General features: G+C 41.0%; 1 protein-coding gene across 1 annotated transcript in view; it reads right to left on the bottom strand.

Moving 5' to 3' along the window:
• The window catches only part of SLX4IP (SLX4 interacting protein), a 215,876-nt gene that overhangs the window by 72,906 nt on the left and 115,070 nt on the right, over positions 1–27,900 (bottom strand). Inside the window, 2 exon segments of the mRNA XM_073236941.1 lie at positions 10,313–10,433; positions 15,295–15,384. Of these exon segments, the coding sequence (XP_073093042.1) occupies positions 10,313–10,433; positions 15,295–15,384 (211 nt within the window).

Here is a 27,900-nt window from a genome sequence, read left to right as displayed (position 1 = left end):
TTCAATGAATTGGAACAAATAATTCAAAAATTCATATGGAAACACCAAAGACCCCGAATAGCCAAAGCAATCCTGAGAAAGAAGAATAAAGTAGGGGGGGATCTCACTCCCCAACTTCAAGCTCTACTAAAAGCCATAGTAATCAAGACAATTTGGTACTGGCACAAGAACAGAGCCACAGACTAGTGGAACAGATTAGAGAATCCAGAAATTAACCCAAACATATATGGTCAATTAATATTTGATAAAGGAGCCATGGACATACAATGGCAAAATGACAGTCTCTTCAACAGATGGTGCTGGCAAAACTGGACAGCTACATGTAGGAGAATGAAACTGGACCATTGTCTAACCCCATATACAAAGGTAAACTCAAAATGGATCAAAGACCTGTATGTAAGTCATGAAACCATTAAACTCTTGGAAAAAAACATAGGGAGAAATCTCTTAGACATAAACATGAGTGACCTCTTCTTGAACATATCTCCCCGGGCAAGGAAAACAACAGCAAAAAATGAGCAAGTGGGACTACATTAAGCTGAAAAGTTTCTGTACAGCGAAAGACACCATCAATAGAACATAAAGGAACCCTACAGTATGGGAGAATATATTTGAAAATGACAGATCTGATAAAGGCTTGACGTCCAGAATATATAAAGAGCTCACACGCCTCAACAAACAAAAAACAAATAACCCAATTAAAAAATGGGCAGAGGAACTGAAGAGACAGTTCTCTAAAAAAGAAATACAGATGGCCAACAGACACATGAAAAGATGCTCCACATTGCTAATTATCAGAGAAATGCAAATTAAAACTACAATGAGGTATCACCTCAGACCAGTAAGGATGGCTGCCATCCAAAAGACAAACAACAACAAATGTTGGCGAGGCTGTGGAGAAAGGGGAACCCTCCTACACTGCTGGTGGGAATGTAAATTAGTACAACCATTGTGGAAAGCAGTATGGAGGTTCATCAGAATGCTCAAAACAGACCTACCATTTGACCCAGGAATTCCACTCCTAGGAATTTACCCTAAGAACGCAGCAATCAAGTTTGAGAAAGACAGACGTACCCCTATGTTTATCGCAGCACTATTTACAATAGCCAAGAATTGGAAGCAACCTAAATGTCCATCGGTAGATGAATGGATAAAGAAGATGTGGTACATATACACAATGGAATACTACTCAGCCATAAGAGGAGGAAAAATCCTACCATTTGCAGCAACATGGATGGAGCTGGAGAGTATTATGTTCAGTGAAATAAGCCAAGCAGAGAAAGAGAAATACCAAATGATTTCACTCATCTGAGGAGTATAAGAACAAAGGAAAAACTGAAGGAACAAAACAGCAGCGGAATTACAGAACCCAAAAATGGACTAACAGGTACCAAAGGGAAAGGAACTGGGTTGGATGGGTGAGCAGGGGGGGATAAAGGGGGGTAAGAAGAAGGGGGGTATTAAGATTAGCATGCATAGTGGTGGGAGGGAGAAAGGGGAGGGAGGGCTGTACAACACAGAGAGGACAAGTAGTGATTCTACATTTTGCTATGCTGATGGACAGTGACCATAATGTGGTTTTTAGGGGGGACCTGATATAGGGGAGAGCATAGTAAACATAGTATTCTTCATGTAAGTGTAGATTAAAGATTAAAAAAAAATCAGTTCCTGTGTGCTGACCTCCAATGAGTTCTACACAGTGGTATAGAGGGCATGTCAAAGTGTGGGCAAAGGGTCTGTTTGTTTCTATGCAGAGGATCAAGGCCTAGCTTGGCCACCCAGAAAATGAACTAAGATACGATATGAGGAGGAGCTTCCAGCATCAGCACTCTCTGGAGGACTCGTGCCGGGGGATGATCATCAAAAAGCCTCCACAGGGATCCGGGCAATGCTGCGGTTGTGGCTGCTTCCACCCCACCGTTTCCTGGACTTGTCATTGGAATGAGGAGGGAGATGTCTAGGCTGGCATGTGCATACAGTGAGACAAAGAATTTGACCGGATCTGTACCGTTGGAACTCAATCAGGAGTTGGCAGGGGTGCAAGTTGTAGCGAACCAAAATCTTATGACTACAGACTATCTATGGTTAAAAGAACATATGGGATGTGAACAGATCCCAGAAATGGGTTGCTTTAATTTGTCTGACTTCTCTCAGACTGTTCAAGTACAGTTGAACAATATCCATCAAAGCATAGACTAATTTTCACAAATGCCTAGGGTGCCTAAATGGTTTTCTTGGCTTCACTGGAGATGGCTGGTAATTCTAGATTTGCTTTGTTTATGTCACCGTATTCCTATTATGTTTATATGTGTGCGCAAGTTAGTTAGTAGTTTAAAACCTACACATACTTAAGGTACTCTACAAGAAGATATGTCAAAGAAATAATCAATCCTCCCATGTTTTCTTCCATATGCTACCTCTATAGCTTTTCTTCTTCCTTCCTAATTACAACCCTTAAATAGAATTTGTGCCTCATATCGAAGTTACCGAGTATCATAATTCCTCCAGGTGGTAAAGATCCCTCGAGACAAGTGCTGGGCATAGAAACCACAGGGCATAAATCTGCAAAGAAGTAAAAAGCTAACTTTTTCAAACAATATGGCTTCTCTCTCACTTACCAACTTTACATTTCCCTGTATGGCCCCGGAAGATGACTGGTTAGCCAGAGACGGGTAAGATTCCTCAAGGGAGGAACAACCTAAGACAGGCACAGTCGCAGGGGGGCCATCAGGTGAGAAATTGGGGAACAACAGTGGTGAAGCTTAGAACCTCACACCCCCCTGTGTTGAGAGAAAGCTTCTGCATCCATGGATGTTTTACTGCCCTTGTCTAGCTCGGATTAGCACATAGTCTACAGGCACACACCTGATCATCTACAATTGCTCTCTTACAACACTGAACTATGTTTTCTGCCTTTATCTTGCACCTACCTACCACTTCAGCAGTTTATTAAAAATAAAAATAATAACAAAGGGAGAAATGTGGGATCCACATATAAATCAAGTGTGAGAATCAAACGAATATTCATATTTGACCTGATTATTTATAGTTCATAATGCGTGATCAAAACCGAAAGTTTCTGTGATGAATGCCCTTGTACTGTTCACCATGTAAGAACTTATTCACTATGTAAGAATTCGTTCACCATATAAGAACTTGTTCGTTATGCTTCAGAAGATTGGAGACTGAAGAGAACTAGGCTTGAGATGGATTAATGACTGTGCACTGAGCACTGACCCCCCTATACAGAATTTTACTGTTGTTAACAACCATTTGATCAATAAATATGAGAGATGCTCTCTCAAAAAAAAAAAAAAAGCGACTCTGGAAGCAAAGGTGCAGATAAGTTGGGGGAGGAAATCAAGAGGCTGTGGCAGTAATTCAAGAGCTGATTAAGAAGGCCTTGACCAAGGGAGTAACAACAGGAAAACAGAAAAACTGAAGAAGAAAAAGGCAAACAAGCTAATACAAAGGTGAGCAATGGCTGCAGATGCGTAGTTCAGCTGACATATACGTAAAAACAGAAAGATAAAAATCAAAGAGCACAGTGTATCCTTTTTTAATTTTGACCTGTTAAACTGGTAAAAATTGAAAACACTGGTAACACCCGATATTGGCAAGACTAAGGGCAAAACTACTAAAAAGACAGAATTGACAAAAACTGACAGCTAAGTCTTTAAAACACACTTTCTTACAATATGAATTTTTTATTCAAACTACTGAAATAACATTTCAGGTGACTTAAAAAGGCTGAGGCTATTGGCAAATGTCTGCTACGCTGTCGTGGACTGAGTTTGTGAATACTCTGTGTATTCTTTTATAATATGATTAAGGAAATGGCCTTAGAGCCATTTGTGCTATTTTTTAATAAAGAAAATGCAGAGCACAAAAAATTTCCTTTTATTAGAGTAATCAGCAAAGTTAACAGCCTTGACATTTCAGCTTACCCAGCACTATGCTCAGTCATATACCGTCACAAGGCACACTCCTGCTATGTGAATGTGCAGATGCATGAAGGAAAAAAACTCATGCAAGTGAGAGAAGATACTCACTTCACGCAAAAGCAAAACTGCTGACATTCATCCAAATAACCAATATGGTTAATGATGACTATATTTCCAGGAAACATGAAAGATGAACTGAACAGTGAGGAAATCGGCCATGCATAGTGTTAGTGGCTTTGAAATTGCTTTTTAAAACGGCATTTAAATAAGATTATGAGAGCAAGTTAGAACAGGCACTTAGATAAATGTAGAGAGGTGTCTTTGGCTCTCAGGAAAGAGTAAAAGCCTGTATTCTGTTTCTATTTTTAGTGATGCTGTTAATGAACAAGATAAGGTGGTGGCATATGATTGCATGTGTCCATTTCATCCCTGTGGGTATCTGTGGCCTAGAACATGCTAAGCCATCATGTGTGGGAGCAACCTTGTGGAAGAGATGGGTGCACAATGCTCTCACCTTCTGGGCATTAGTGGGTTAGTGGGAGGTTAAGTGCTTATAACCAGAAGCAGCTATCTGTTTATGCTCTAGAGTTAAATAGCGAGGAAATTTGGAGGAGACTTTGCTCTAGGGGTGGCAAAGAACCAATCTTTGCCACTTAGGGGTGGGAGAAAGGCAGGTAAATTGATGATGACACAATTATAGTGCAATGTGACAACTGTTATAAAGGTGTGAAGTGCCAGAAGCAGAAGAGGGGAAACTGAGGAAGACTTTGAAGAAGTAATATTTGAGCTATGTCTTAAAAGTTAAATAGGAGTTTTCCAGACAAATGAGAAACTGTACATGCAAAGGCACAGAGGAGGAAACAAGGAAGGAGAGGTGAACTACGGCCTTGACCTTCCTAGGGAGAACGAAACATGTGACCATGTGTGTGATCTATCACCTGTACATTTATTAAGTAACTACTGCCAGCCAGGAAATATACTCCATGCTAGAGATACAATAGATAATAAGAGAGGCAGAACCTGTTTTCCACTGGTTCACACGTTTGTAGGAAGACACTAATCAAATGGTATGAATGAAAGGATGTAGCCAATTCATCATGGATGCTCATGGGCCTGTAACAAGGAGTCCTGTCCACAGGTTGAGCTTCCCTAAGGAGTAGGCTTTGAGCAGAGAGCTGAAAGTAGGCAGAAAAAATAGAGCTTTGGAAGGAAGGAATTAAGTCAGACGTGGCTGGAGCAAGAAAGAAGGAAGAAGTAGCACAAAATGAGGCTGGAGAGGAGGTTATGCCAGGAGCCTTGGCCTTTACCCTGGGAGCCTTGGGGAAATCCTGAGGAGCTTCATGTCGAGGCACACAAGATCAGACCTGTGATTGTAAGGGACTGCACCAACTGAAGTGCTGGCAGCAGGAGGGGACATGGGCCAGGGCAGATGCAGGGATGCCAGTGAGAGGCTGCTGTGCTTGCCCGGGTATCCAGGTGAGGCAAGAGCATGGACTGGCTAAGCTGTGAACATCAAAAGACATGCTCCACTAACTGTTACCAGAAGTAGAAAGGAGAGGGAAGATGGTACTTTCACACAAAGTTTTACTTTCAAAGAGGGACACTTGGCACAGTGTTTTCCTAAAAAGAGAACAACATAATGCTGCACTGGCATCAGCTTGCCTCTCTTTGAAAATCAACTAAACTATTTATCTCACTATGAGGAAGCCTGGCATTCATCCCACAAATGGTCACTGAAGGCTTCATGAGGAAAACAGAGGCTTCTCCTTGTCATTAGTTGTACAGTTAAATAAACCAACTCAAAGGCAAATGACAAACTGAGATAAACCATTTGCAACATATGTAACATACAAAGCATTAACAGCCTTAAGGAATGCTTACAAACTAATAAAAATATGAACCTTAAGCCAGAAATATTATAAAGAAATTGAAGTATGCAAATATATTTATCAAGATGTTTGTTCCACTTGTGTTTACAATAGTGAAAATATTAGATGCAAACTAAAAATGTCCCACCAATAAATTAAGAGTATATGAACTTTTAATGGAATACTGTGGTCATTAAAAATGGTGATGTGCACCCCAAATAGCCAAATCAATTTTGAAAAACAGTAACAAAGTTGAAATACTCACATTTCCTAATTTCAAAACTTACTACAAAGCAAAACTGGACCACTGTCTTACATCTTACACAAAATAAATCCAAAATGGATTAAAGACCTAAATATCAGAACTGAAACCATAAACCCCTAGAAAAAAAATAGGCAGTAAACTGTTAAACACTGGCATTAGTTCTTCTGGATATGTCTCCCCAGGCAAGGGGAACAGAAGCAAAAATAAACCAGAGGAATTGCATCAAACTAAAAAGCTTCTGCACAGCAAAGGAAACCATCAATAAAATGAAAAGGCAATCTATTGAATGGAAGAATATATTTGCGAATGATATATCTGATAAGAGGTTATTATTCAAAATTTATAAAGAACTTACATAACAGTAACAAAAAAAACCAAATAATCCAATTAAAAAATGGATAGAGGACATGAACATACATTTTCCCTAGGAAAACATACAGATGGCCAACAGACACATGAAAAGATGCTCAACATCACTAATTATTAGGGAAATATCATTTCACATAAATATGAATAGTTAATAAAGGAAAAAAAACAAGCAATAACAAATGTTGGCAAGGATGTGGAGAAGAGGAAAACTTAATGCATTGTTGGTGGGAATGTAAACTGGTAGAGCCACTACGGAAAGTACTATGGCATTTTCTCAAAAAAGTAAAAATAGAAATACCACATGACCCAGAAATTCCACTTCTGGCAATTTACCTGAAGAAAACAAAATCACTAATTCAAAAGATATTCATCCCTACTGTTTACTGCAGCATTATTTACAATAGCAAAGATATGGAAACAACTTCAACACACACACTTCAACACACACACACACACATATACATACAGTGCAATATTACTCAGCCATAAAAAAGAATGAAATGTTGCCATTTGTGACAACATGGATGGATCTAGAGGGTAGTATGCTAAGTGAAAGAAGTCAGACAGAAAAAGACAAATACCGTATGATTTCACTTATATGTGGAAACCAAAATATGAAACAAAAGAACCAACAAAACAAAAATAGACTCATAAACACAGAGAGTAGATTGGTGGTTAACAGTCAGAGTGAGTTGGGAAAATGGGTAAAATAAGCAAAGGGGATAAGGAGGTACAAACTTCAAATTATAAAATAAATTGGTCACAGGGGTGGAAGTACAGCATAGGGAATACAGTCAATAATACTGTAATTTCTTTGTATGTTAACTACACTTAGTCAGATAAGCCTTTACTAATGTACAGAATTGTTGAATCACTGTGTTATACTTCTGAAGCCAATACTGTATATCAACTATGTTTCATTTAAAAAAACTTACCACAAGCTATTGCAATAAAAATAGTATGGTACTGGCATAAAGAGATATACATAGAACAATGGAACAGAATAGAGAATGCAAAAACAAACCCTTACATTTATGGTCAAATGATTTCCAGTAAGGGTGCCAAGACCATTCAGTGGGAGGAATAACAGGCTTTTCAACAAATGGTGCTGGGACAACTGGGTAGCCATATGCAAAAGAATGAATTTGAGTCCTTATCTAAATTACATATAAAAATTAACTCAAAATGGATCAAGGACCTAAATGTAGAAGCTAAATATATAAAACTCTTAGAAGAAAAAGAAGAGAAAGTTTCATGACCTTGGATTCAGCAATGATTTCCTGTATATAACATCAAAAGCACAGGCAGCAAAAGTAGAAATCAATAAATTTGCTACACTAAAATGCTTGCATATCAAAAAACATTATTGAAAGAGTGAAAAGGCAACCAGAACGGGATAAAATATATGCAAATAACATACCTGATAAGGGATCAATATCCAGAATACATAAAGAACTCCTACACTCAACAACAAAAGGCAAACAACCCAATTTAAAAAGTGGGCAAAGGACGAAGACATTTCTCCAAAGAAGATATACAGATAGCCAATAAGCACGTAAGATGGTCAGCACCTCTACTCATTAGGGAAATACAAATCAGAACCACAATAAGATACCCATCCTATCTATTAGGATGGTTATTATCAAAATAACAGAAAATAAGTATTGGCAAGGTTGATCCTTGTGCATTGTTGAAGAGAATGTGAAATGGAGCAGTTGCTGTGGAAAACAGTATGGCAGGTCCTCAAAAAAAATTTTTTTTAACATAATTACCATATGATCCAGCAATTCTACTTCTGGAATATACCCAAAGAACTGAAAGCAGGGGCTTGAACAGATATCTTTACACAAATGTTCATAATAGCATTATTCACAATAGCCAAAAGATGGAAATAACCCAACTATCCATTAACACATAAACAGATAAACAAAATGTGATATGTGTGAATATTGTTTATCCTTAAAAAAGAATAAAATTCTGACATCTACTACAACATGGGTGAACTTGGAAAAAATCATGCTAAGTGAAATAACCCAGACACAAAAGGATAAATACTACATGATTCCATTCTATAAGGTACCTAGAGTAATAAATTCACTGAGTCAGAAAGTAAAATTGTGGTTACGAGGGCCTGGGGGAGGGAGTAAACGGAAGTTTTTGTTTAATGGGTGAAAACTTTCAGTTTGGGATGATAAAAAGTTCTGGAGATGAAAAGAGGGGATGGCTGCACAACAATGTGGATATATTTAATGCCACTAAATTGTACACTTGCAAATGTTCAAAATGTTAAATTTTATGTTATGTATAATTTACCACAATATTAAAAAGTGGTGACATAAGTGTTTTATGTTGTTAGGTGGAAAAAAACAGGTTATAAAATTCTATGTACAGTAAGATCACTTTCCTGTTTAAAAACAAACTTCTTGCCCATGTAAACTCAAGAAGGGCTTCGATATTCATGTTGTGACTTGAACAACACACACTCCCTACCTGAGAGAGAGGCTGGGAAACTCAGTATTTAGCTTTCCCCACTCAGTAGTAGAGGAAGGCAGGGGAAGGGCTAGTTGGTTGATAATCAGCACCAACCAAGCCACCTCCACACCAGGTATGGATGTCTTTGAACCTCTGTTCCTTTTCCTTTTGAACCAGTTAGAAACTGCGACTAGCCAGGTCTGCCAGGGTACAAAGGATGCAGGCTCCTATGGCTCTTCTTAAGATTTATACTACTACTAAAAGAAATACCAGAAAATGTCATCTAGTAAATACTATTTAAACTGAAAATTCCATTTGTTTGAGGCTTTCAGTTTGAGCAAAATTAATCTGCCTGCCTACTTATCAGCTGTGCCCAGGTGAACACTGCAGAATAAGTATGCCTTCCAAAGGGGGCACTTGACACAATTCTTTACTTAAAGAGGAGCTGCATTAGTATCATAGAGTTTGCAGCAGTCCAGCACTATCCTCTGAGGATGAACACAAGCTTGACTATTTGCCCCACAAAGAGTGCTACGATGCTAACTGAAACTATACATATTAAAAACACAACAGTGACAGAGTGGAAAGAACAGTGGTCTGGGAGTCAGAAGAGCTGGGTCTGGGGTCAGGTTCTGCCACTTGCCACCACGGGACTCCTTCATTCAACATATAGTAAATCTGTGTATCAGGCCTGGGCTAAGGAGGGGGAGGATGCAGGGGAAGATGCCCAAAAGATGAGAACATTTCTGTCCTCAAGAAGATGCTCTTTTATTTGTGCAAGCCCCTTACTCCTGCAGACGCTCACCTTTTTCACCTATAACTCAAAGACATTACCATTCTCAAAGTGTTACTCAAAATGAAACCTCAGTGCCCTTAATATTTTGGGCCAGATAATACTTTGTCACAAGGGGCTATCTTGTGTATTGTAAGATATTTAGAGCAACCTTGGCCACCCCTCACTAGATGCCAGTAGCTCTCTGCCACCCCTCCTGACCCAGTATGACAACCAAAACAGAGGATATTACCAAGTGTCCCCTGGGACAAAATAATCCCAAATTGAGAACCTATAAAACAGGGTAATATATATGAAAGCATTGTAGAAAAACCCAAATCAAGTCAGTGTTCAAATAAATCCATTTGTAAAACTATTTGTCAAGAAAAAAATCCTTTAAAGTCCTTACAGAGTCCATAGGAATGCTTTATTTTCTATTTTTATACATTTTGCCTACAATTCAAAGCTCTTTGGTTAATTTTTCTTTATCCAAAACAAAGCATCTTCATTAGAACATAGTTTTTAAGTGTATCACTGTATTAACACAACAGTCAGAGTCAAACATAATTGCCATCTCTACAAAGCAGAAATTTTATCCAAAATAAAATTACTCTGTACCTACCTTTTAAGGACAAGGGACTGGATCTTGTGAATTCTGCATTTGACGGTCTGTGCTGTTTACGAACTTCCAAGTACTCTTTAACTCTTGAATCAATAGTTTCTCTTAACAATAAACAGACTTCCTAAATTTAAAAATCAGACATAATTTTCTAATTTAATGCAATGCAAAAAAAGTTAACATCATGCATACTAAGAAGTCAACATCGACCATTTTGTTTTGCTTGCTTTTTTATTTAGCCATCAATACTGAAAGGAATGCTATATGTGCTTGTGGGTAATGCTGCAGATTTAAACGTGCTAGTGAAGTTGTTTGTTTCCAACTATGAGGTTGACTCACTCTGTGATTTGCGATATTCAATTACCTCTCCCTCAGTTTCACTTTTCTAAAAGGAAGATAAAAACACTTATTTTAATGCAAAAATTAGGATGGCAAGGTAAAGCCATCAGTAAGATAAATATTGTTTTCTTACAAATCAATTAGTTGTACTGTGACAGACAGAAGAGAGACACCAAAGAGAACCAATGCTGGCTGGTGGAAAGGGTCCCAGTGAAATGCCAGTGTGACCATGCAAGGGAGAGTAGACTAGGGAAGTAGCCAGGAGCCAGAGAATATTCAGGGGGAACCCTGGCCCCAGCTCAGTCAACAGGGGCAACCCCCCATGGTTTCAGTGGACTGTTGTCACATGGGGATACAAGGCAGTGTCATTAGCTCTTCTGATTTGTTCAAGAGGAGCCAGACACAGTAATTTTTATGCAGAAATTTCCCATTTTTCAAATTTGGTTCAAAACCCTTTGTAAAACTAAAAATCATCATTCATTAGTTTCTGACATCATTCATTAATATCTCTAAGCCTATTTGTAAACAGGTTTACAAATCTACTGAACAAGAAACAGCACTGAGTCGTATGCCAAAGAGAGAACTGGAAATCAGTCATTCGATTTTCTTCCAGGCTCTTGTTGATATTGTATATGCCCATTTGCTTGGGTGAAAACTGCACGATATTCACCTACTAATGGTGAAAATAACTGAACTTCTCATATTTCTCTAAAGTAGATTAATATTTATTAGGTCACAGAAACACATGGTTTTAATTTAATGTCAATATACCATACCATACCTCTAGCAAATTTCTGGAGGTATTGTTTTATGTGTGGGTTATTTATAAAAGGAAAAACAAACCTTTAAAAGTCTAACCACACAATGGGAAGACACTGCCCATTTCAGCTACACTACCAGAAAAATGTAGCCTAATGTAGGGAAAGGCAAAAATTGCACACAAATCTCCATTTCTTAAATTGAAGTTAAGAACCGATGTGTAAGGACCGATAATTCTGGTTCAATTCCCCGACTCTGCAGAAGGCTCAGAGTTGCTGAGGTCAAAACCTGTTTCACTGGTTTCTTGCAATGCCATCTGATGTTGATCTCTTAGAATCTTCCTAAGGTGAACCCAGAACAAAGTTTTAAGCCATTTGAAAGGGCAATGATCATCAAACTTGTTTTCTTGCAAATGCATGTATTTCTCAAACAGTATAGAAAACCCTTGGTTGGATTCACAAATGCAAATTCCAAGATAAAATACAAACACTGGCCTTCTGCTCTCACTTTGCAGCCCAAAGATGCAGTGCCTTGTGCCATACAGAGATATCCGTTTACAGCTGAGTGTTTTGGCATTGTTCACACAACAGAAAGGCAGCCTTGCCTTGTAATGTTGTTTTAACAATTAAAGAATTTTGCTTCACATGCAGGGTTCAACTATGACTGAGCTAGAAAGTATGTGAAAGACATACATGGAAACAAGGATTGTTAAATTAGGGCCATAAATGCCCTATAAGGCAAGAACTAAAAATAGTAAGACAAAAATAAAGCTAGACCCATACACATAACTTTATTCCTATAGTTACAAGGCTTTCCTTCGATGAGTCAGGTTTGACAAATGGAAGGTGGACCATGTGCAGTGTGGTCAAGATACCCTAGTAACTGACCACACTCAGCGAAGCACTTCTTCAGGAGCAATGCGAGAAAAGACAAACTCTGGGTAAGCTGCAGGGGCAGGTTTGAGGACCAAGTCAAAGTCAGTGAGCAAGGAGAGAGACACACATATGGTTTCTCTAAGCTAACAGGCTCATGTTTGCTTTCTCCAGTTTACAAATGGAACAGTTTGAGTTTGACTGTTTGGGTACAAAGACTACTCGTGCTGGACTCAAAATAAACGTACGTGTAATACATGTAATTAGTTCCTTTTTCTGAAAGGAACTGGATATTCTTAAGACTTTCACTATATAAAGTGACTGCTAAAAGGCAATCAAAGTGATTGCTCATGAAATCCCAACCATGAGATGATCTAATAATTAAAAAGCACTGAGGCACTGAATAGAGGCTAAAGTCTTTTCCTTCCTTCTACTACCTTTTCTCTTTTCTCTCTCTCTCTCTCTCTCTCTCTCTCTCTCTCTCACACACACACAATTAAGAACAATTTTAATGTCAGTGAACATATTTTCAAGGAATAACTTAAGGAAGGTACGAGCAGCAAACCACCGACTTTGCTCTGAGAGGAAGGCTCACCGCCCCTTGTGCAGCCGCCGCTGTGGCCGGGCTCTGCAGACCTGATCGTGCATTCCATGCCTGCTGAGTCATGCCTGCTGCCCTGCCCGGGTGCAGGTACTAGGTGGAGCAGCGCAGCTGCACCGGGCACCCTGGAAACATCTAGCCTCATGCTTTGGTGAGGAGGTGATTCATATACTCGCAGCTTTATTTTAAAGCCTTCCAAATCAACTGACTCTTGGCAAAACTGACTAAATATCAACATGAAAGGCAGAAGCTGAAGTGGTAAAGCTCAGAGAGGAGACAGAAAAACCTGAGCCTAGAACAGTGGATTCTAGAATGCTGTTGATGGAAGTTAAATCAGAAGCCTTTGGATGAGGTCCCCTTAAGTGAAATTAATCACTTTGGGGAAATAAATGAACTGCCTTGAATCATGGTGATGCCAGGCTTCTTGTTCACAAAGCCGAAGAATGAGCTTCACAAACACTCAAGGTAGGAGAGCAAGGAACAGGCTTTTATTTAGAAATAAAGTGAGAGGACAGAGCTCCTGGCTCATGCCAGGAGGGAACAAGAGAGTTTGTAGTGGTGCATTGTCTAGGGGGTTCTATAGGCAGTTAAGGATTTTTCAAGAACATGATAAAAAGCTTAGGGGTGTGGACTTATTAATTGGTCCTAGGATATTTACAATTAATTTGATACAAGTGACCTCCTGCTCTGTTGATTCCCCCCCCCCCCGGGAGATACCAGCATCTTGGTCTGGGGGCATATGAAACAAGGCCACCTGCTCAGCCTGACCAGAAGGTAGGCTGAGGCATTGTTTGCTAAAGAGTAAGTGTAATCTTATCTTTAAGGTGGATCCTTCTTGCCTTTTACTGTTCTGGCTGGGCCTGCCTGCTAGATTAGTTTGCCCAGTTTGCAAAATCACCTCATCAGATCTGAAGGAGGAAAGACAGCACATAGGCCTGGGCCTTTTAGCATGTTAAAGTGAATCTTACACATGATTATAAGTAATTAGCATAAAATAAACATGTGCTACTCTTCTTTATCTGGGGTATACCAACTGATCTCACTGAAGAATGACTCTAGAGCTGAAGATTTAACACAGAGTTTTAGTAGGGGGCTTCCTTGCATGTAGTTACATTGCTCTGATTGCAAATATCTTGCCTTGCTTTTTCCGGAGGCCCTCACCCTACTCTGACTACACCCACGGTCCCTGTCTCAATGGGGACCTGTGTTGATAAGCCAAAGCTTGGAATTACATGGAAGTTGAATTGTAGTAGGAAATGCCAGCCTGCTAAATATTAAGACCTGAAGAGGGCAGTCCGTGGCTCTAAGCCTGAAGGACAAATCCCATCATATCAAATCTTATGTCGTCCTCCCAGGTTCAGGACACAAGCTATCCTTCGCAAAATTATGACAGCAAAGTTCTGATAAGATTATTCTCTTTCGACTGAAAATGTATTACTTACGCATTTTCTCCTGGGGAGATTTTTTTTTTTTCTAATAATCTTCAAAAGCTGATTGAAACCAGTTATCAAAGGAAAGGGGTTTTTTTGGTTGTTGTTATTGTTGCCACCATCACTGGTTTCTTCTGCTTTTAATAAAACTTATTTTCATTTCTGGCTCTAAAAAGCTGTGTGACAAATATCATGGAGGACACAAGTGTTCTAATGTTTTGAGACTTATGTGCAAACCACTGCCTCATGATCCCTCCTCCAAATCTATCCCCAGGGGTCTAGAGATGGAAGTAGAGCACATCCCGAGAGCTAGGGTGCATCTTCTCACCCTTTGCCCCAGCAGTATTCAAGTAGGAGCATGGAAACCAAGAGCGACTCAGCCAGCCCCTGGCTGAACCCCCTCATCTGCAGGTAAGGAGGCCCAGGGGGGCCAAACCTTATGCTCCCAGTCATACAACCATTCATCGCCTTCACTGACTGACCTCCATGAGTGAAGGAGCAGAGTCAAACATCTCTGTGCTTACTGTCAGAGGCCTGTGCTATAAAAGGATGGTGGGAGATGAAAGTGTAGAAGATGAGAACTTAGGATAGGTGTGAAAGATCAGCTTTGTGTTAACGCCACACCTGCTCCAGGTGCTCCACCCTTCCTTCATAGCCAGTCAGGTTAAATCCCTGCTTACCTGGAATAGTCACTTCAATGTCTCCTTTTTCAAACATAGAGAGCCCCTTCCCCAAAAACAAAGAGGTGGGACATTTCTGGTTTAAGTAATAGAATGGTATAGGAAATATAAGGATGTGTCTGTTTCTGAAAGTTAAAAGAAAACAAGTAGGCAGATGTCTGTCATTGGAAATGTAACAACTATCCTGCAAGGGTTAGACACTGTTCAATATTTTTGCCCACTAAAGAAAATGGAAGCTGGAAAGAGCTAACACGTCTTCTAGCAACAGCTACTCACATTTAAATAGTGAAAAATTTTGTGGTACCTGTTTCTTCTGTTCAGAAAACCAGCTGGTATCTTTGTTGGAACCTTGCGGCAATATATGAAGATCCACCAGGACAGCAAAATTCCCACACTGAAAGGCAGTAATGGTGGAGTTAGCTCATGCCCAGCGAACAATGAGAGAGAATCTCTCAAATTCCTCTGTGCTTGCTGATGATAATGGCAAGACAGTTCATTATTGGACAGAAATGTTAATATGGGACAGGGATATAAGCCATAATCTTCTGCTTTTTGCAAGTTTAATATTTATGGTAGAAATGCTAAGAAGAAATACAATTTTAATCAAAATAGAAAGGACAAAACTGGGCCACACCTTGAAGGGGAATGCTCAGGCCCCTAGTGGCACTTGGAAGACTATCACACATGGAGAGAAGTTAAATAGGTCAGTCTAAGATAGGCTCCTTAGAAGAACGACTCCACGGACAGCCAGGGGAATTCTCTCTTCTAGGTGGAAGCACGGATGAATGAAAAAGAACCAAGGAAAGGAAGGTAGATGCTGAATGATGGTTACCAAAACAAACTAAGTTTCACTAAAATATACTATGAAACTGGACAAAGCCTGCTGCCTTTCCCTGTTCAGCGGGGTAACAAAGAGCCATATGTGACTACTGAGCACCTTGAAACATGGCTCTTATGAGTAAGAAGCCAAGTTTTAAATTTTATTTCATTTTAATTTAATTTAAACAGCCACATGTGGCTAGCAACTCTGTGGCACAGATTCAGACTCCGTAAAAAGTTGTAGCCTTATAAATCCTGGTACTTTCTGAGTAAAGTAATTTCTGAGACTCTCAAGGTAATTGTGGATGAACTAGCTTAGAAAGGAACTGGAGGTAGGGGATGGTCTCAGAGGCCCAAAGAATCAGTTTATGGTCCATAGGGAATAGTCACTTTTGCACCTCTTTGGCTAAGCAGGGTTTTTTTTTCTTTTAAAATTTTAAGTTATAATTCAAGGAAATAACACTCGACATCTACCTCACACCATAACCAAAATTTAATTTGAGATGGATCATAGACCTAAACATAAAAACTGAATCTATCTTCCCAATCTAGGGGTAGGAAAAGACTTCTCAGGACCCAGGAAGTACTAAATACAGGAGAAAAAAACATGTTAAATTGGATTTGGCCAAAATTTAAAATTTTTGCTTATCAAAAGACACAATTAACAAAGTAAGTATGTATGTCACAGACTGGGAGAAAATATCCATAAATACTTGTATCTGACATAAAGGACCAGCATCCAAAATATGTTAAGAACTCCTACAAGTAGGTATTTAAAAAACAAACAACCCAACTTGAAAAGACACTTCCCAAATAAAATAAAAAACAACACATGAAAAAAGTATTCACCATCGGCCACTGAGCAAATACAAGTTAAAACCTCTAAGAGACACTACTACCTGCCTACCAGAATGACTAGAATTAAAAGCAATGACACACCAAATGTTGCTCAGGACGTGGAGTGACCCAAACTCTCATTGCTAGTGGTACAACCACTTTGGTAAAAAACTGCTCACTTTCCTAGTAAATACAGTTATTTACTAACTGAGCTAGCAATTCCACCTTAGGCATTTACCGAGAGAGGGGTAAAACCTAGGTGCCCAGAAATATGTGTGTGCAAATGTTTGTGGAAGTTTTAGTCATAGTAGCCAAAACAGAAGACAACCCAAGTCTAGCAACAGGAAACTAAATCAACTATGATATATTCCCCTTCAGTAGAAGGCTCCTCACCAACTACTGTTAACACTCAGCAAGGACTAATCTCAACATTATGTTGAGCAAAAGAAGCTAGGCTAAAAGAATACATACTGTAGGATCCCACTTACATAAATTTCTAGGACAACAAAACTAAATCTATGGTCAAAGCAATCAGAATAGTGATTGCCTAGTAAGGAGATGACTGTGAATAGGCAACAGAAGAACCTTGTGTGGTAACAGCAGTGCTCTGTATCTTGATAGGGTATTAGCCCAAGATCAGTTCATCTCACTATATAAGTTATATACCAATAAGAAACATTTTTTTAAATGCTGGGTAAAAATACATTCATATTTGTGGACAGTTATTTAAAATATAAGTATTACATCCCTGAAGATGTGTGGGGATTTTGGGGGAGACCAAAGTGAAGTTCACTGGGTGATAAATCGTGAAGTATGATGCAAGGGTTCCTATGATGTCAAACAGTGCAGTGGGACCCACTGAACTGCAGTTTAATACACTGCAGCCAGCATTTTAACTAAATGAGAAAAAACTGAATATTGGAATGGAATAATAATGGTATTATTATTATTATTATTATATTATCAGATACCATCTGTCACACGGTAAGGTCAAATACTGTTTTGTGAAACTAATTGTCTAAATATACTGAGTTATGATGTAAACTGATTTCTTACTGTGGGCTGTGGTAAAAAATGTTTAAAAACCATATTTAAGTATACTGTTATTTTATGTTGCTTCACAATTGTTGATTATAGATTTAACCTTTAAGGAGTATGCTGCCACCAGGTGGAGGTTGTATGCCACAACTACACAATGTTAGCCAGAGGTTATTCACCTTTCATGTGCCATGGCCCTCTTTGGCCAGCTGTGAAGCTGATGATACGTGTTCAGAACAATGCTTTTAAAAGCATGAAATGCAATGCATAGGGCTGAAAAAAAATGTACTTAAGTATGGTTATCTAAATTTTTAAAAATTTATATATAGTACTGCATGTATTTGTTTATTATGGCATTTGCTGTTGTCACACACGAGTAGATCTAATAATTACTACAAATACAAAGTAGTGATAAGCAGAAATGATGTTATCACTTATATGCCACAAATATAATATAATCTGAAGTGTGCTATGATTTCCAGTGTTGACATATATTGCTAAGACTATTGTATTTTGAATACTTCATTCATAATAAAAAACAAATTTATTAGTATTTGGTCAAAATAAAGATGCAACTTTCTTCCCCATCAAGTTCACCAATCCTGTGGATTCCATCACGGGCCTGTTGAGGCTCCATGGATGGCAGAATCAGACCCCTCTAAAGCGGTGAATGTGTGTCACACATATTTACTGGGTTTCCTGCAGGCGTTCAACTCTAACTCCTCAGTCAAATCAAGTTCTCTGCTACCCCTTCCTTCATTAGCAAAAGTACTTTTTAAAATAGTAAAAACAAACAAATAAAAATGCTTGACCAATCTGATACTATGTAATAATTACTTGCTAAAGAATTAAATAGCAAGGTCCAATTTGATATTTTCTCATTTTATAACTTTGATCATAAATAGTCTAGTGTAAGTTTGATTATAAACAGACTGATTAAATGTCTTTTTTTTTTAATAAGTCACTGAATCTTACTCTGGTGCTCAAATTTTCCCAGGATTTCTGCCAGACTCGACAGTTTGGCGGGTGGGGGGAAGGCTGCAGTGCCCTCCCCCAGTGGGGTTCTCCCTCTGCAGCCAGTGCTTCTGAGTTCTCCAGTAAGAGCGCTCTCCGACTCCCACACTAATCAGAGGTATTTTGCCTTTCTAAAATTCCCTGCTCTCAAAAGCTTTGCTGCTTTTCTCCCATGAGTACACAGGAAAAAAAGAAAAAGGTGCCTCTTACTGCTGCCAGCAGCCCAGCCTCCACTTCTTAATTAGAGGAAGGTTATTTCAGCTCTCAGCAGATAAACTCTCCAGCTCTTCTGAGGAGAGCAACACAGCCTCACTTCTTTCTCAGGCCAGAGCTGCTCATTTTACACAGACCATTACGTCTTGGTAAAAGGCTACTAGGAAAACTTCACATCCCAGGTCCTGGGTTGTGAATCAACAAGGCCAGGGTCTGGTCCAGCTTCCAGCCCCCTCCACCCAGAAATTTCAGCCAAAAACCAGGGAGTCAACCCTAACTCCTCCTTTCCCTAACCCCTGCAGTCCATCTTGTCTTTTACTTCTTAAAGAGCTGAACACAGCTGTCCTCTCTTGTTCCTCTGCTCACATCATCTCCCACTTGAAATGTTAGGGGTACTTCTCTTGTGCCCAGATGACCTCCCATTGCCCTGCTAGAGGGATCACCAACATAAAGGCGAGCAGTGCACTCCTGCTGGGGCTCTGAGAACGCATGAGCCCTGCTCCCCACTGTCTCACTGCTCCAGGGCAAGGCTGTTTCTGCCCTCTGCTTCCAGTGCACCTCAGTGCTCCTCTGCTTAGTGAACTCCTATGTATCCTTGAACCCTAACCTGAGCATGGACATCTCTGTGGAGCTTTTCTGAACAGTGTGTCACTCCCTCCTTTGGATCAGGCACATGCTTCACGTGCTTATTTATTTCTGCACTAAACGGCAAGTCCATGGAGGGGCCTCCCCTGCTAGACTGTTAGCTCCCTGGTACAGACAGGGTGGGTACCTCAGCTGGTTCCCTAACCTCAGGGATTAGCATAGTACCAGCTCACAGAAAGTGCCTAACATTTCATGAACCGAAGAAAGGAATGCACAAACGACAGGACCAGTGAGCTGAGTATGAGGCAAACCCACAGCCCTCTCTCTGCAAAGGGAGAAAAGACCATCCCAGGGCAGCCGAGGACACTGAGGCATCACAGACAACCTCCTCCTTATTCTGCAGGGGGGAAAACTATATCATCGCCAATGGCAACCTGTCTTTTTCCATATCGTACAAAAAGGGAATACAAAGATTCTAGGAATACCTCAGCCTAAACACACTGTCAGCTGAGCATGCTGATTTTTCCCACCTCTTTCCTAAGAATTCCAAAGCTGCAACTTAACCTCAACTACAAGTCTTCAGGGATGGCACATCTTGTCTTCTAAGTTTACATTAAGTATAAAATAAAGGTGAAAATGCTAACATTTCTCACACATGCTGACATCTCAGCAGCAGGTTCAGAACCCTGAGATACTCTCTCCCTCATTCATTCATTGAGCACCCGCTGAGCCTTATGGGGCACCGGCCGGATCCTGAGAGGGAGAAGAAGCAACAGAACACTGAAGAAGTGTGACCACAGGCCCTGCACAGGGACCAGAGGAGGCCAAGAGACAACCCTGCCTGAGCTGTGGCGTCTCAGCTAAGTCCTGAGGAACAGGGCAAGGAGGGGAGAAAGTCCACACGGGGAAAGAGGCCCAAATGTCCCCTTGCTCTGGGGACAGAGAAGAGTCTGATAATGGGCAAACAGCAATGTCAGCACAGCAGGCCAACATGGCAGGAGGGTCCAGAGCAGAGGAGACCTGGACCAGCCAAGGGGGCCAAGGGGACCTGCAGGCTGCAGGGCTCCCTCCGGTAGGTATGTGGAGCAGGAGCTGGTGGACAGGAGACACCAGGGCCGAGTGGACAGGCTCAGTGCCACCATAAGCACCCAATGAAAGACAAGGTGATGATGGGTGAAGAGGAAGGGGAAGATTCCAGAGATACTCGGAAGACAGAACTAAGAATATGTGCTTGGATGTGGGAGGGACAGCAAGGGTGATGCCCAAGGCATGTGAGTAGTTTCAGCCATGTCCATGGGGCTGTCCCACTTGGCTTTAAGGATTAACAAGGCAAAGATTAAAAATGGAGGAAATAGGTAACAAAACAGGAGTAAAAACATTAAAAAAAGCCAGTGTTCGGTCTGTGCAAAATCCCTACCATAGACCTGCAACATTTGGCTCTAAGTTTGGTAGTTGCCAATAAAAAAAAGAAAGGCCAATTCAGAGTCCATAGATGAGAATGAATCAGTGCTGAGGATAACTCAATCCCTCCTGATACCCACTTGGGAGACACACCTCCTGAATATCTTCATAAGAATGCATGGCAATTATCATTTCCTAAAACCTACTAAAAGGTTTTAGGAAAAATATTAAGTATTTTCATATGAAAACAAACTACATATATGTTACAGCCTGAAGTCAAAAAGCCACATGGTTTTTAAAGCAAAAGCCTATCACAGAGCACCTATGTTTGAGGCACTGTGCTGAGGTTTACCTATAGTATTCAACTGAATCCCTGCCACTAGCCTGTGAAGGGGCACAATTATTACTCCCATTTTACAGATAGGGAAGTACAATCAGAGAAGGTAAAGGCTAGTCCAGTATAATATAGGCAGACCCAGGAATCAAATCCAGACCTTAGACTCCAAAGCCTACTGCTACTACTCTCCCCGTGGAGGGCCACTTAGGACACATGTCCAGACCCCACGTGGGGGAATATTTAAGGCTGCCTAGCCTGGAATTTCCTCCACGATAGTTGAGAACTGGCCCCCTAATCCCTCCCTCTAGGACAACCGATGGCAGCTGTGTCTGCCCCATGAGTACCAGGTGACTAAACCAAGGATTCTGACCAGGGTCACCCAGCCCCTGCCCTGGGCTCCCCTTGCCTTGACTCCACACTTGAAGGGAGGCACGGGGAGTCCAGGCGTTGATGTTGACACTGTGTGGCGCTCTGCTGAGACAAGAGTGCAGTGCAGGGGCAGAAGCCCCACCTCAGAAGGACGAGGGACAGGAGAGCTGGTCAGAGAGAGGGAACAAGGAGAGGGGGGAGAAGAGAATGCAGCAGAGGACTATGGCGATAAATCACACTGAAGGTGGGGTGGGTGTGGGGGCAGGAAGAGGGGTTTCCTGACGTTAGCAATCCTATTGGGAGAGTTAAAGCTAAAGAAAAGTCAACACAAATATTTTGTCAATTGAACCCCTTTGGCCCGTTCAAGCTTGGAGTTCCATGCAAGAAAAGAAAACTCTTACAATGGCGTATACCCTTAAGCAGCAACTGGGTCGGGGGTACACAGTCATTCTACTGGAATACACTATAACCTTAATCTAATTGTAAAAACTTACTAAGGGTGAACAAGTTGGCAATAACAAGTTAAGATTCAGTGAGCACTGACTGTGTACCAGGTACTACGTCAAGCCCTTTCAGTACACTATTGCACTGAATTCTCAGGACAACCCAGGGAGTCATAAACTGTGACCATGCAGTGTTCTGGAAACACTGAGAAACTTCAGTGTGCTCTTTCTCTTGTAGAAGATCCCTGGTTATCATGGCTGGGTTTTGTTTGGTGTGGTGTCTTTCCAACCTGGCAGTACTTGTCGGGCTAGGTACAAGGAACACTCTATAGTCTTAGTCTTGTTTCTGCCATAACTAGTTCAACAGAACCTAACAGAATTAGCCAGACTGAATTTGAGATGGCAGCTCACAGAGAAGGCCTGGAGAAGCCCTCTGATGACAAATGGAGAATGGCCAGGCACAGGACGTCTGGAATCTCTCTAGCGACACCCCAGTTAACGAGGGCTACACTTTCTCCCCTGTCTGGGCGTCAGTTTCCCTCCACGCAAAATGAGTGGACACAACTAGATCCTCTTTAAGAGGCCTTCTACTTTAAGATCCCATCTGCTGGTTGTGTTTTGGTTTGCAACCATTTTCTTGGATCCTATTTGCTCACATAATGTTTGCTCTCCAGTAAAGGTTACAAAAGAGCCCACACTGAGTCTGGCACCTCATACTGTCCAGCAGTTCAGTGTGGGCTACACTGGCACGGTGGTTAAAATCCACTGTGGCTCTGGAGTAGAGAACAGGAGAGCACATTTCCTATTAGACATAGACATCACCGTATGAGCCAAGAGGCATGGAGACACCCAGTGCAGCTGCCTGAGGCAAATGTCTTAGTGACCAGTGAGCTCTTCCCCAAAGCATTCTCACGCCTTTAGGCAGGTCTCAGCTCCTCTCTGCCACTATAGCACTTTCCTCATGATTCTTCCATGGAATTCAATCCAGGCTGTGAACACAAGGCTGCATTAAGTCCACTGTCCCCAGGCTGCCCATGGGAGGAGCTGCCTTCTTGCTACCTTTGGGTTGTCAATGCATAGTACTGAGCCTGGCACATAAATGGCAGTGAAGAGTATTTGTTAAATGAATAAAATAAATACATTAATGACGAAAATTACTTGATGTCTGCTTTGCTCTCTATAGGGGGAATTACCACCCCCTCACTTGCACCCCTGTTCTCCGAATAAGAAATACCCCAGAATCAGTGGTTTACAACCAAGGGTGCCTCATGTAGGCACAGAACATGGGTAGTAATGCCCACAAATCCATGCCAAATGCTTATTTTCTCACCTTCCAGTCAGTGGGACAAGCTGTACTACTATTGTTGCCTATGTGAATCCACACCCAGCTGAGAGAAAGTGTGTGGAATTTCCTTGGTTGTAAATGGAATGATTAGTCCTTTGAACTCAAGTTTTCCCAGTTGAAAGGGATGCAGGGGAGGGTGTGACTTGCCTGAAGTGAAAAGGAATTGATGGGGAGGGACTTCCTCTCTCCTATTTAGTGTCTGTTCTGGGATCTCTGTCAGGGATGTACACCTTTCCAGTTGCTTCTTTGTTTTTCTTAACAGATTTATTGCTATGGGTGGGAAAAGATTCTACAAGGGGAAGGAGCAAATCACAATGGAATGAGAAAGAAAGATAACGGAAAAGCAGAGCTAACGGGTTTGATGAAAACTCCTACAAGGAGGAAAAAATAGAGGGAGAGGCTGATGTCCTTCAATAAATGGTCTCTAGTCTCCTACTTAAGAAAGTTTTGGGTTTTTTGGCCTAGAATGCTCATACAGTAGTTCCCAGTGTTTCTGTAAAAGATTTGGAAAGGGAAGCAAAGTGCTTCTGGGAATAAAGCAAAAGCCAACCAGAATGGAATTATGAAGCAATGCTTATTTTTAACATACACCACTGGAACCTTTAAGTAGTGTGCAAGGCTGAATCACAGACTAAAACCCATCATTGCATGAAGAGTACAGGTATGAACAGGCCAGGCCCTCCATCACTCCCTTCAAAAAGAGAAAAACTGACTTCATTTCTTTAGACACTTTCCCTAATGGTTTCCGAGAAACTATTCATTTCAAGCTGAGCTATAGACTGCCATTCCTCCAGAGGGTGGCCTGTGGCCTGTGCAGAGCTGATGCAGGAGTGGGGAGCACAGGGACTCGGGGCCACAGCACAGATCTGACATCAAAGCCCTGCCCTGCACCTCAATGCATGCAGACTCTGGGTAAGTTCCTGCAATGTTAATGGGGACAATCAAAAAGCACTTCATGGAGCTGCTCTGAGGATGGGTTAAAAGAGAGAATGTAGGCCCAAGACTTCAACACAGTGCCAGCCATGCAAAAGGCTCAAGAAAGAAATATAGGTTGGTTTATTTTCCTCCAAACGTAGAATTTGCCTCAAATTCCAGGGCATTTTACATGAACTCTACGTTGTCAGTTCCATAAGATTTACAAACAGGTAGAGCACAAGTTTCCACCTATTCCTAGTAAGAGCTAATAAATGCCTCATAATTCCTTTGCACAATTTTACTCTGGCCCCACACTGCTTCTTAAAAGCAGAAAAAGAAGAACAGATGGCTTGTAATTACACCAGATTACAAGGCAAAAATATGAATTCTCCTTTCACATATTTCTGCAACAGAGAACGTGAAATGAAAAGATAACCTGATGGAAATTATTATTTTCTTGTCTATAGGGAACATGCCTTAAGAGGGTCTTAAGTGGCTAGAAAGACAAGCAACATTCATACTTAGCAGCATTTAGGGTGGTCAGGAGCATGCTCAGGACCAATTATGACCAATCATTGAGTATTCTGAAAATGGAATTTGATAAACAACAGGAGAGTTTAGGCCCCACAAATCCTGCTCACAATTTTATCCAGCATGTGTTACCAAGAAGCTCTAGAATGTGGGTTTGAATTTAAATTCTAAAAGTTAACATGTTAGAAAATACTCTTTATATCCCTAAAGAATCTTGATGTTCTTCAACATCAAGAAGTGAAGCCTGTGAGTTACAGAAATGTATGACAAATTATAATATATGAATCAGAATGGAAAAATAAAAATCTCTGTAAATATTCCTCCAGTGATCAATGCCTAGAAATGTTCTAAAGGGTGGATTGCTCTAAAGGTGGTCAGTCTCGGAGAAAATGTCTTGAAAGGGAAGGGAGATAAAAGATGGGTGCCATGGTTTTCTAACCTCTCTGGGGACGTGGGGGGTGGTGCAAAGATTCTTTGATGAATACTTTGGGGAATCTCAATGACTTTGAGGAATTCTGTTTATTTGGTCAAGTGTGAAGTAATTTAGAGAATCCCCCATATCAGTATTTCTTTTCTGGAATCATCTCCTCTATTTTCAAATGTAACAAAAGACTTGTCAGATAAAGCTGTGACAGGAACTCTGTTCAATCTAGCTGTCATTTCATTTTTTCCTGGAGTATTAATATTGTGCAAGTACTACTGGTAAGGGGAGCAACATTTACTCCTCCAAACTGGGGAAGGGCAGTGCTCTCCAAGCCAACTTTGAAAGGCCAAAAATAAGGCTACATGCCACTTTTTACAGAAGGGTTAACAATCCAAGTATATCGCTTCAAATCAAAACACAACTTGGGAGTGAGGACTTTGTAAGGCCTGTTACACATGAAAATATCTACCTCTGCAAGGCTTAGGGTTATCAGAGCCTGGGAGAGGACCCACCAAGTAAGTGCCTGCCTCATCTCTGCCCTTGGTCATGCTTATTCTCCTGGTTCTGCCAATTCACACAAGCTCTGTGTGCAACCTTAAGGATATTTACCCACTAGAACACAGAGCCCCAGCTCTCAAAGCACCAGAGCTTCAGCATCTCCTGGAGCTTGTTTGCTATGCAAATTCACACCTACCCAGTCAGAAATTTCAGGGGTGGGGCCCAGTATCCTGTGTTTTAACAAGCACTCCAGGTGATTCTGGTGCATGCTCAAGTTTAAGAACCAGTGCTGTAGGCCACTAGGTCTCCTTGAGGAACAGTAAGTTCATGGTACAATACAGGAACTTCCTTCCAACAGAAGGTAGGAAAAAAAATCTGATGAGGTCTCACTATGTAACACAATGCACAGTGACAGCTCACCAGATTTGTGAATATAATTCTGAAAGTCACATAAATGTCACAATTTTATCGCAGTAAGAAACTAATTCCCTTAGAATTATAGGAGACCCAAATTACGATTTCTCTTAAATAGGAAAAACAAAAAAACATCTAGAGGAGAATGTGATACGCAGTCAGGGTTAAGAACCACAGATATAATAATGATTCACAAAGCATCTTAAAAACTCCCCTCTGGATTAGTATGATAAAGATGGTGATGGGACTCCAAAGAGAAAAGGATCTATTGCCAGATCAAGAGAGAACCTTAGGAAGAAGAAAGGAAAGGACATCAATGGAAAGGAAGGAGATTATAAATTCAAAACAGGCAGTAAGTTATACAACTGCACTTAAGTCCTTCAAATGAGTTCAGATGACTGGGCTCCAAGGAACCCGCCCCAGGGCATGGACACGGCTCAGCCACAGAGACGATGAGGAGCACTGGAGCTGCAATGAGATCCTAGAAAGGGGCAAATGACATTGTGTGTTTCAAAAAGGAAAAGATTTTGCAACTATAAACTTAATCTCTAATGTATTATTAGAGGGGATCCAGAAGAAAGCCCAAATTATGAGAAGATAATCTCATTCTCTTCTTTGACAAGGTTTCTAGACTGTCATGACTGATTGAAATGTGGTTGGCAAAGCAGACATGAACCTCAGCCAGCAATCAGAGAAAGTTTCCCACTGCACCCTTTTGTCTGAACCACTCTACCAAAACAGCTTTGTCAAGGTTACAATGACCCTCACGTAGCCAAATTCCATGGTCGGTTCTTGGTTCTCATGTTACTTGACCTCTCAGTGCCATCTACCAAAGTGGGTCTTTCACTTGTACCATGAATCCCTCACTTCTGGGACACCATGCTGGTTCTCCTCCCTCCTCACTGGCCATTCTTTCTGAGTGTCCTCTCCTGGCTCATCCCCATTGCACAGATGTTTAAGGTGACCAGGGCTCAGTCCTTTGACCTCTCCTGTCTCCACCTATACTCTCATCAGTCTCACGGTTCCAGATACTGGGCAGTTCACAAGCTGAAGACACCTATAGTCCCTGCTCCAGCCTGGACCTCTCCCCCAGCCCCAGAGAGACATAGCCAATTGCCTACTCTACATCTACACTTGGATGTCAAATAGGCATCTACTATTTAACAAGTTTAAAACCAAACTATTAATGTTTTGCCTTCAAACCTGCTCCCACCAGGCTTAGCTAAGCTGGCTTGGTAAGTGACAACTCTATTCTTCCAGTTGTTCAGGTCAAAAACTTGGAGTCATCTCTGATGCCTCTCCTTCTCTCATAGTCTCCATCTAATCTATTAGCGAAACCTTCAAAAGGGCCCACCTGGCACAAAGTAGGAGCTCAATAAATATTAACGGAATAAATCTATGAATGAACAAATGAGCCCTGGTGAATAAACAGCAGAAAAATAGGGGTTGGTGAAATGATAATTAGGTGAACTCATAACTAGTTCAACAGCCATAACCAGAGGAGCTGTGAATAAACAATACACGGAGGGACATGGTGAAGAGCTTTTTCCTTGCCCCTGGTCTCAGTCCACAGTCTCAGCAGTGACATGGATGAAGATACAGTGGACATGCCCACTAAATACATGGATGGTGCTGCACAGGAGTCAACAGTTACTATCCAGGGTAGTACAAACGATCTAGCAAAAAACAAAACACAAAAAATGGATCTCTGTGACTCAGAGACACCT

Source organism: Manis javanica, chromosome 5, assembly GCF_040802235.1.
Source record: "Manis javanica isolate MJ-LG chromosome 5, MJ_LKY, whole genome shotgun sequence".
NCBI classification, from domain to species: Eukaryota; Metazoa; Chordata; class Mammalia; order Pholidota; family Manidae; genus Manis; species Manis javanica.
This window is presented reverse-complemented; position numbering and strand designations above follow the sequence as displayed.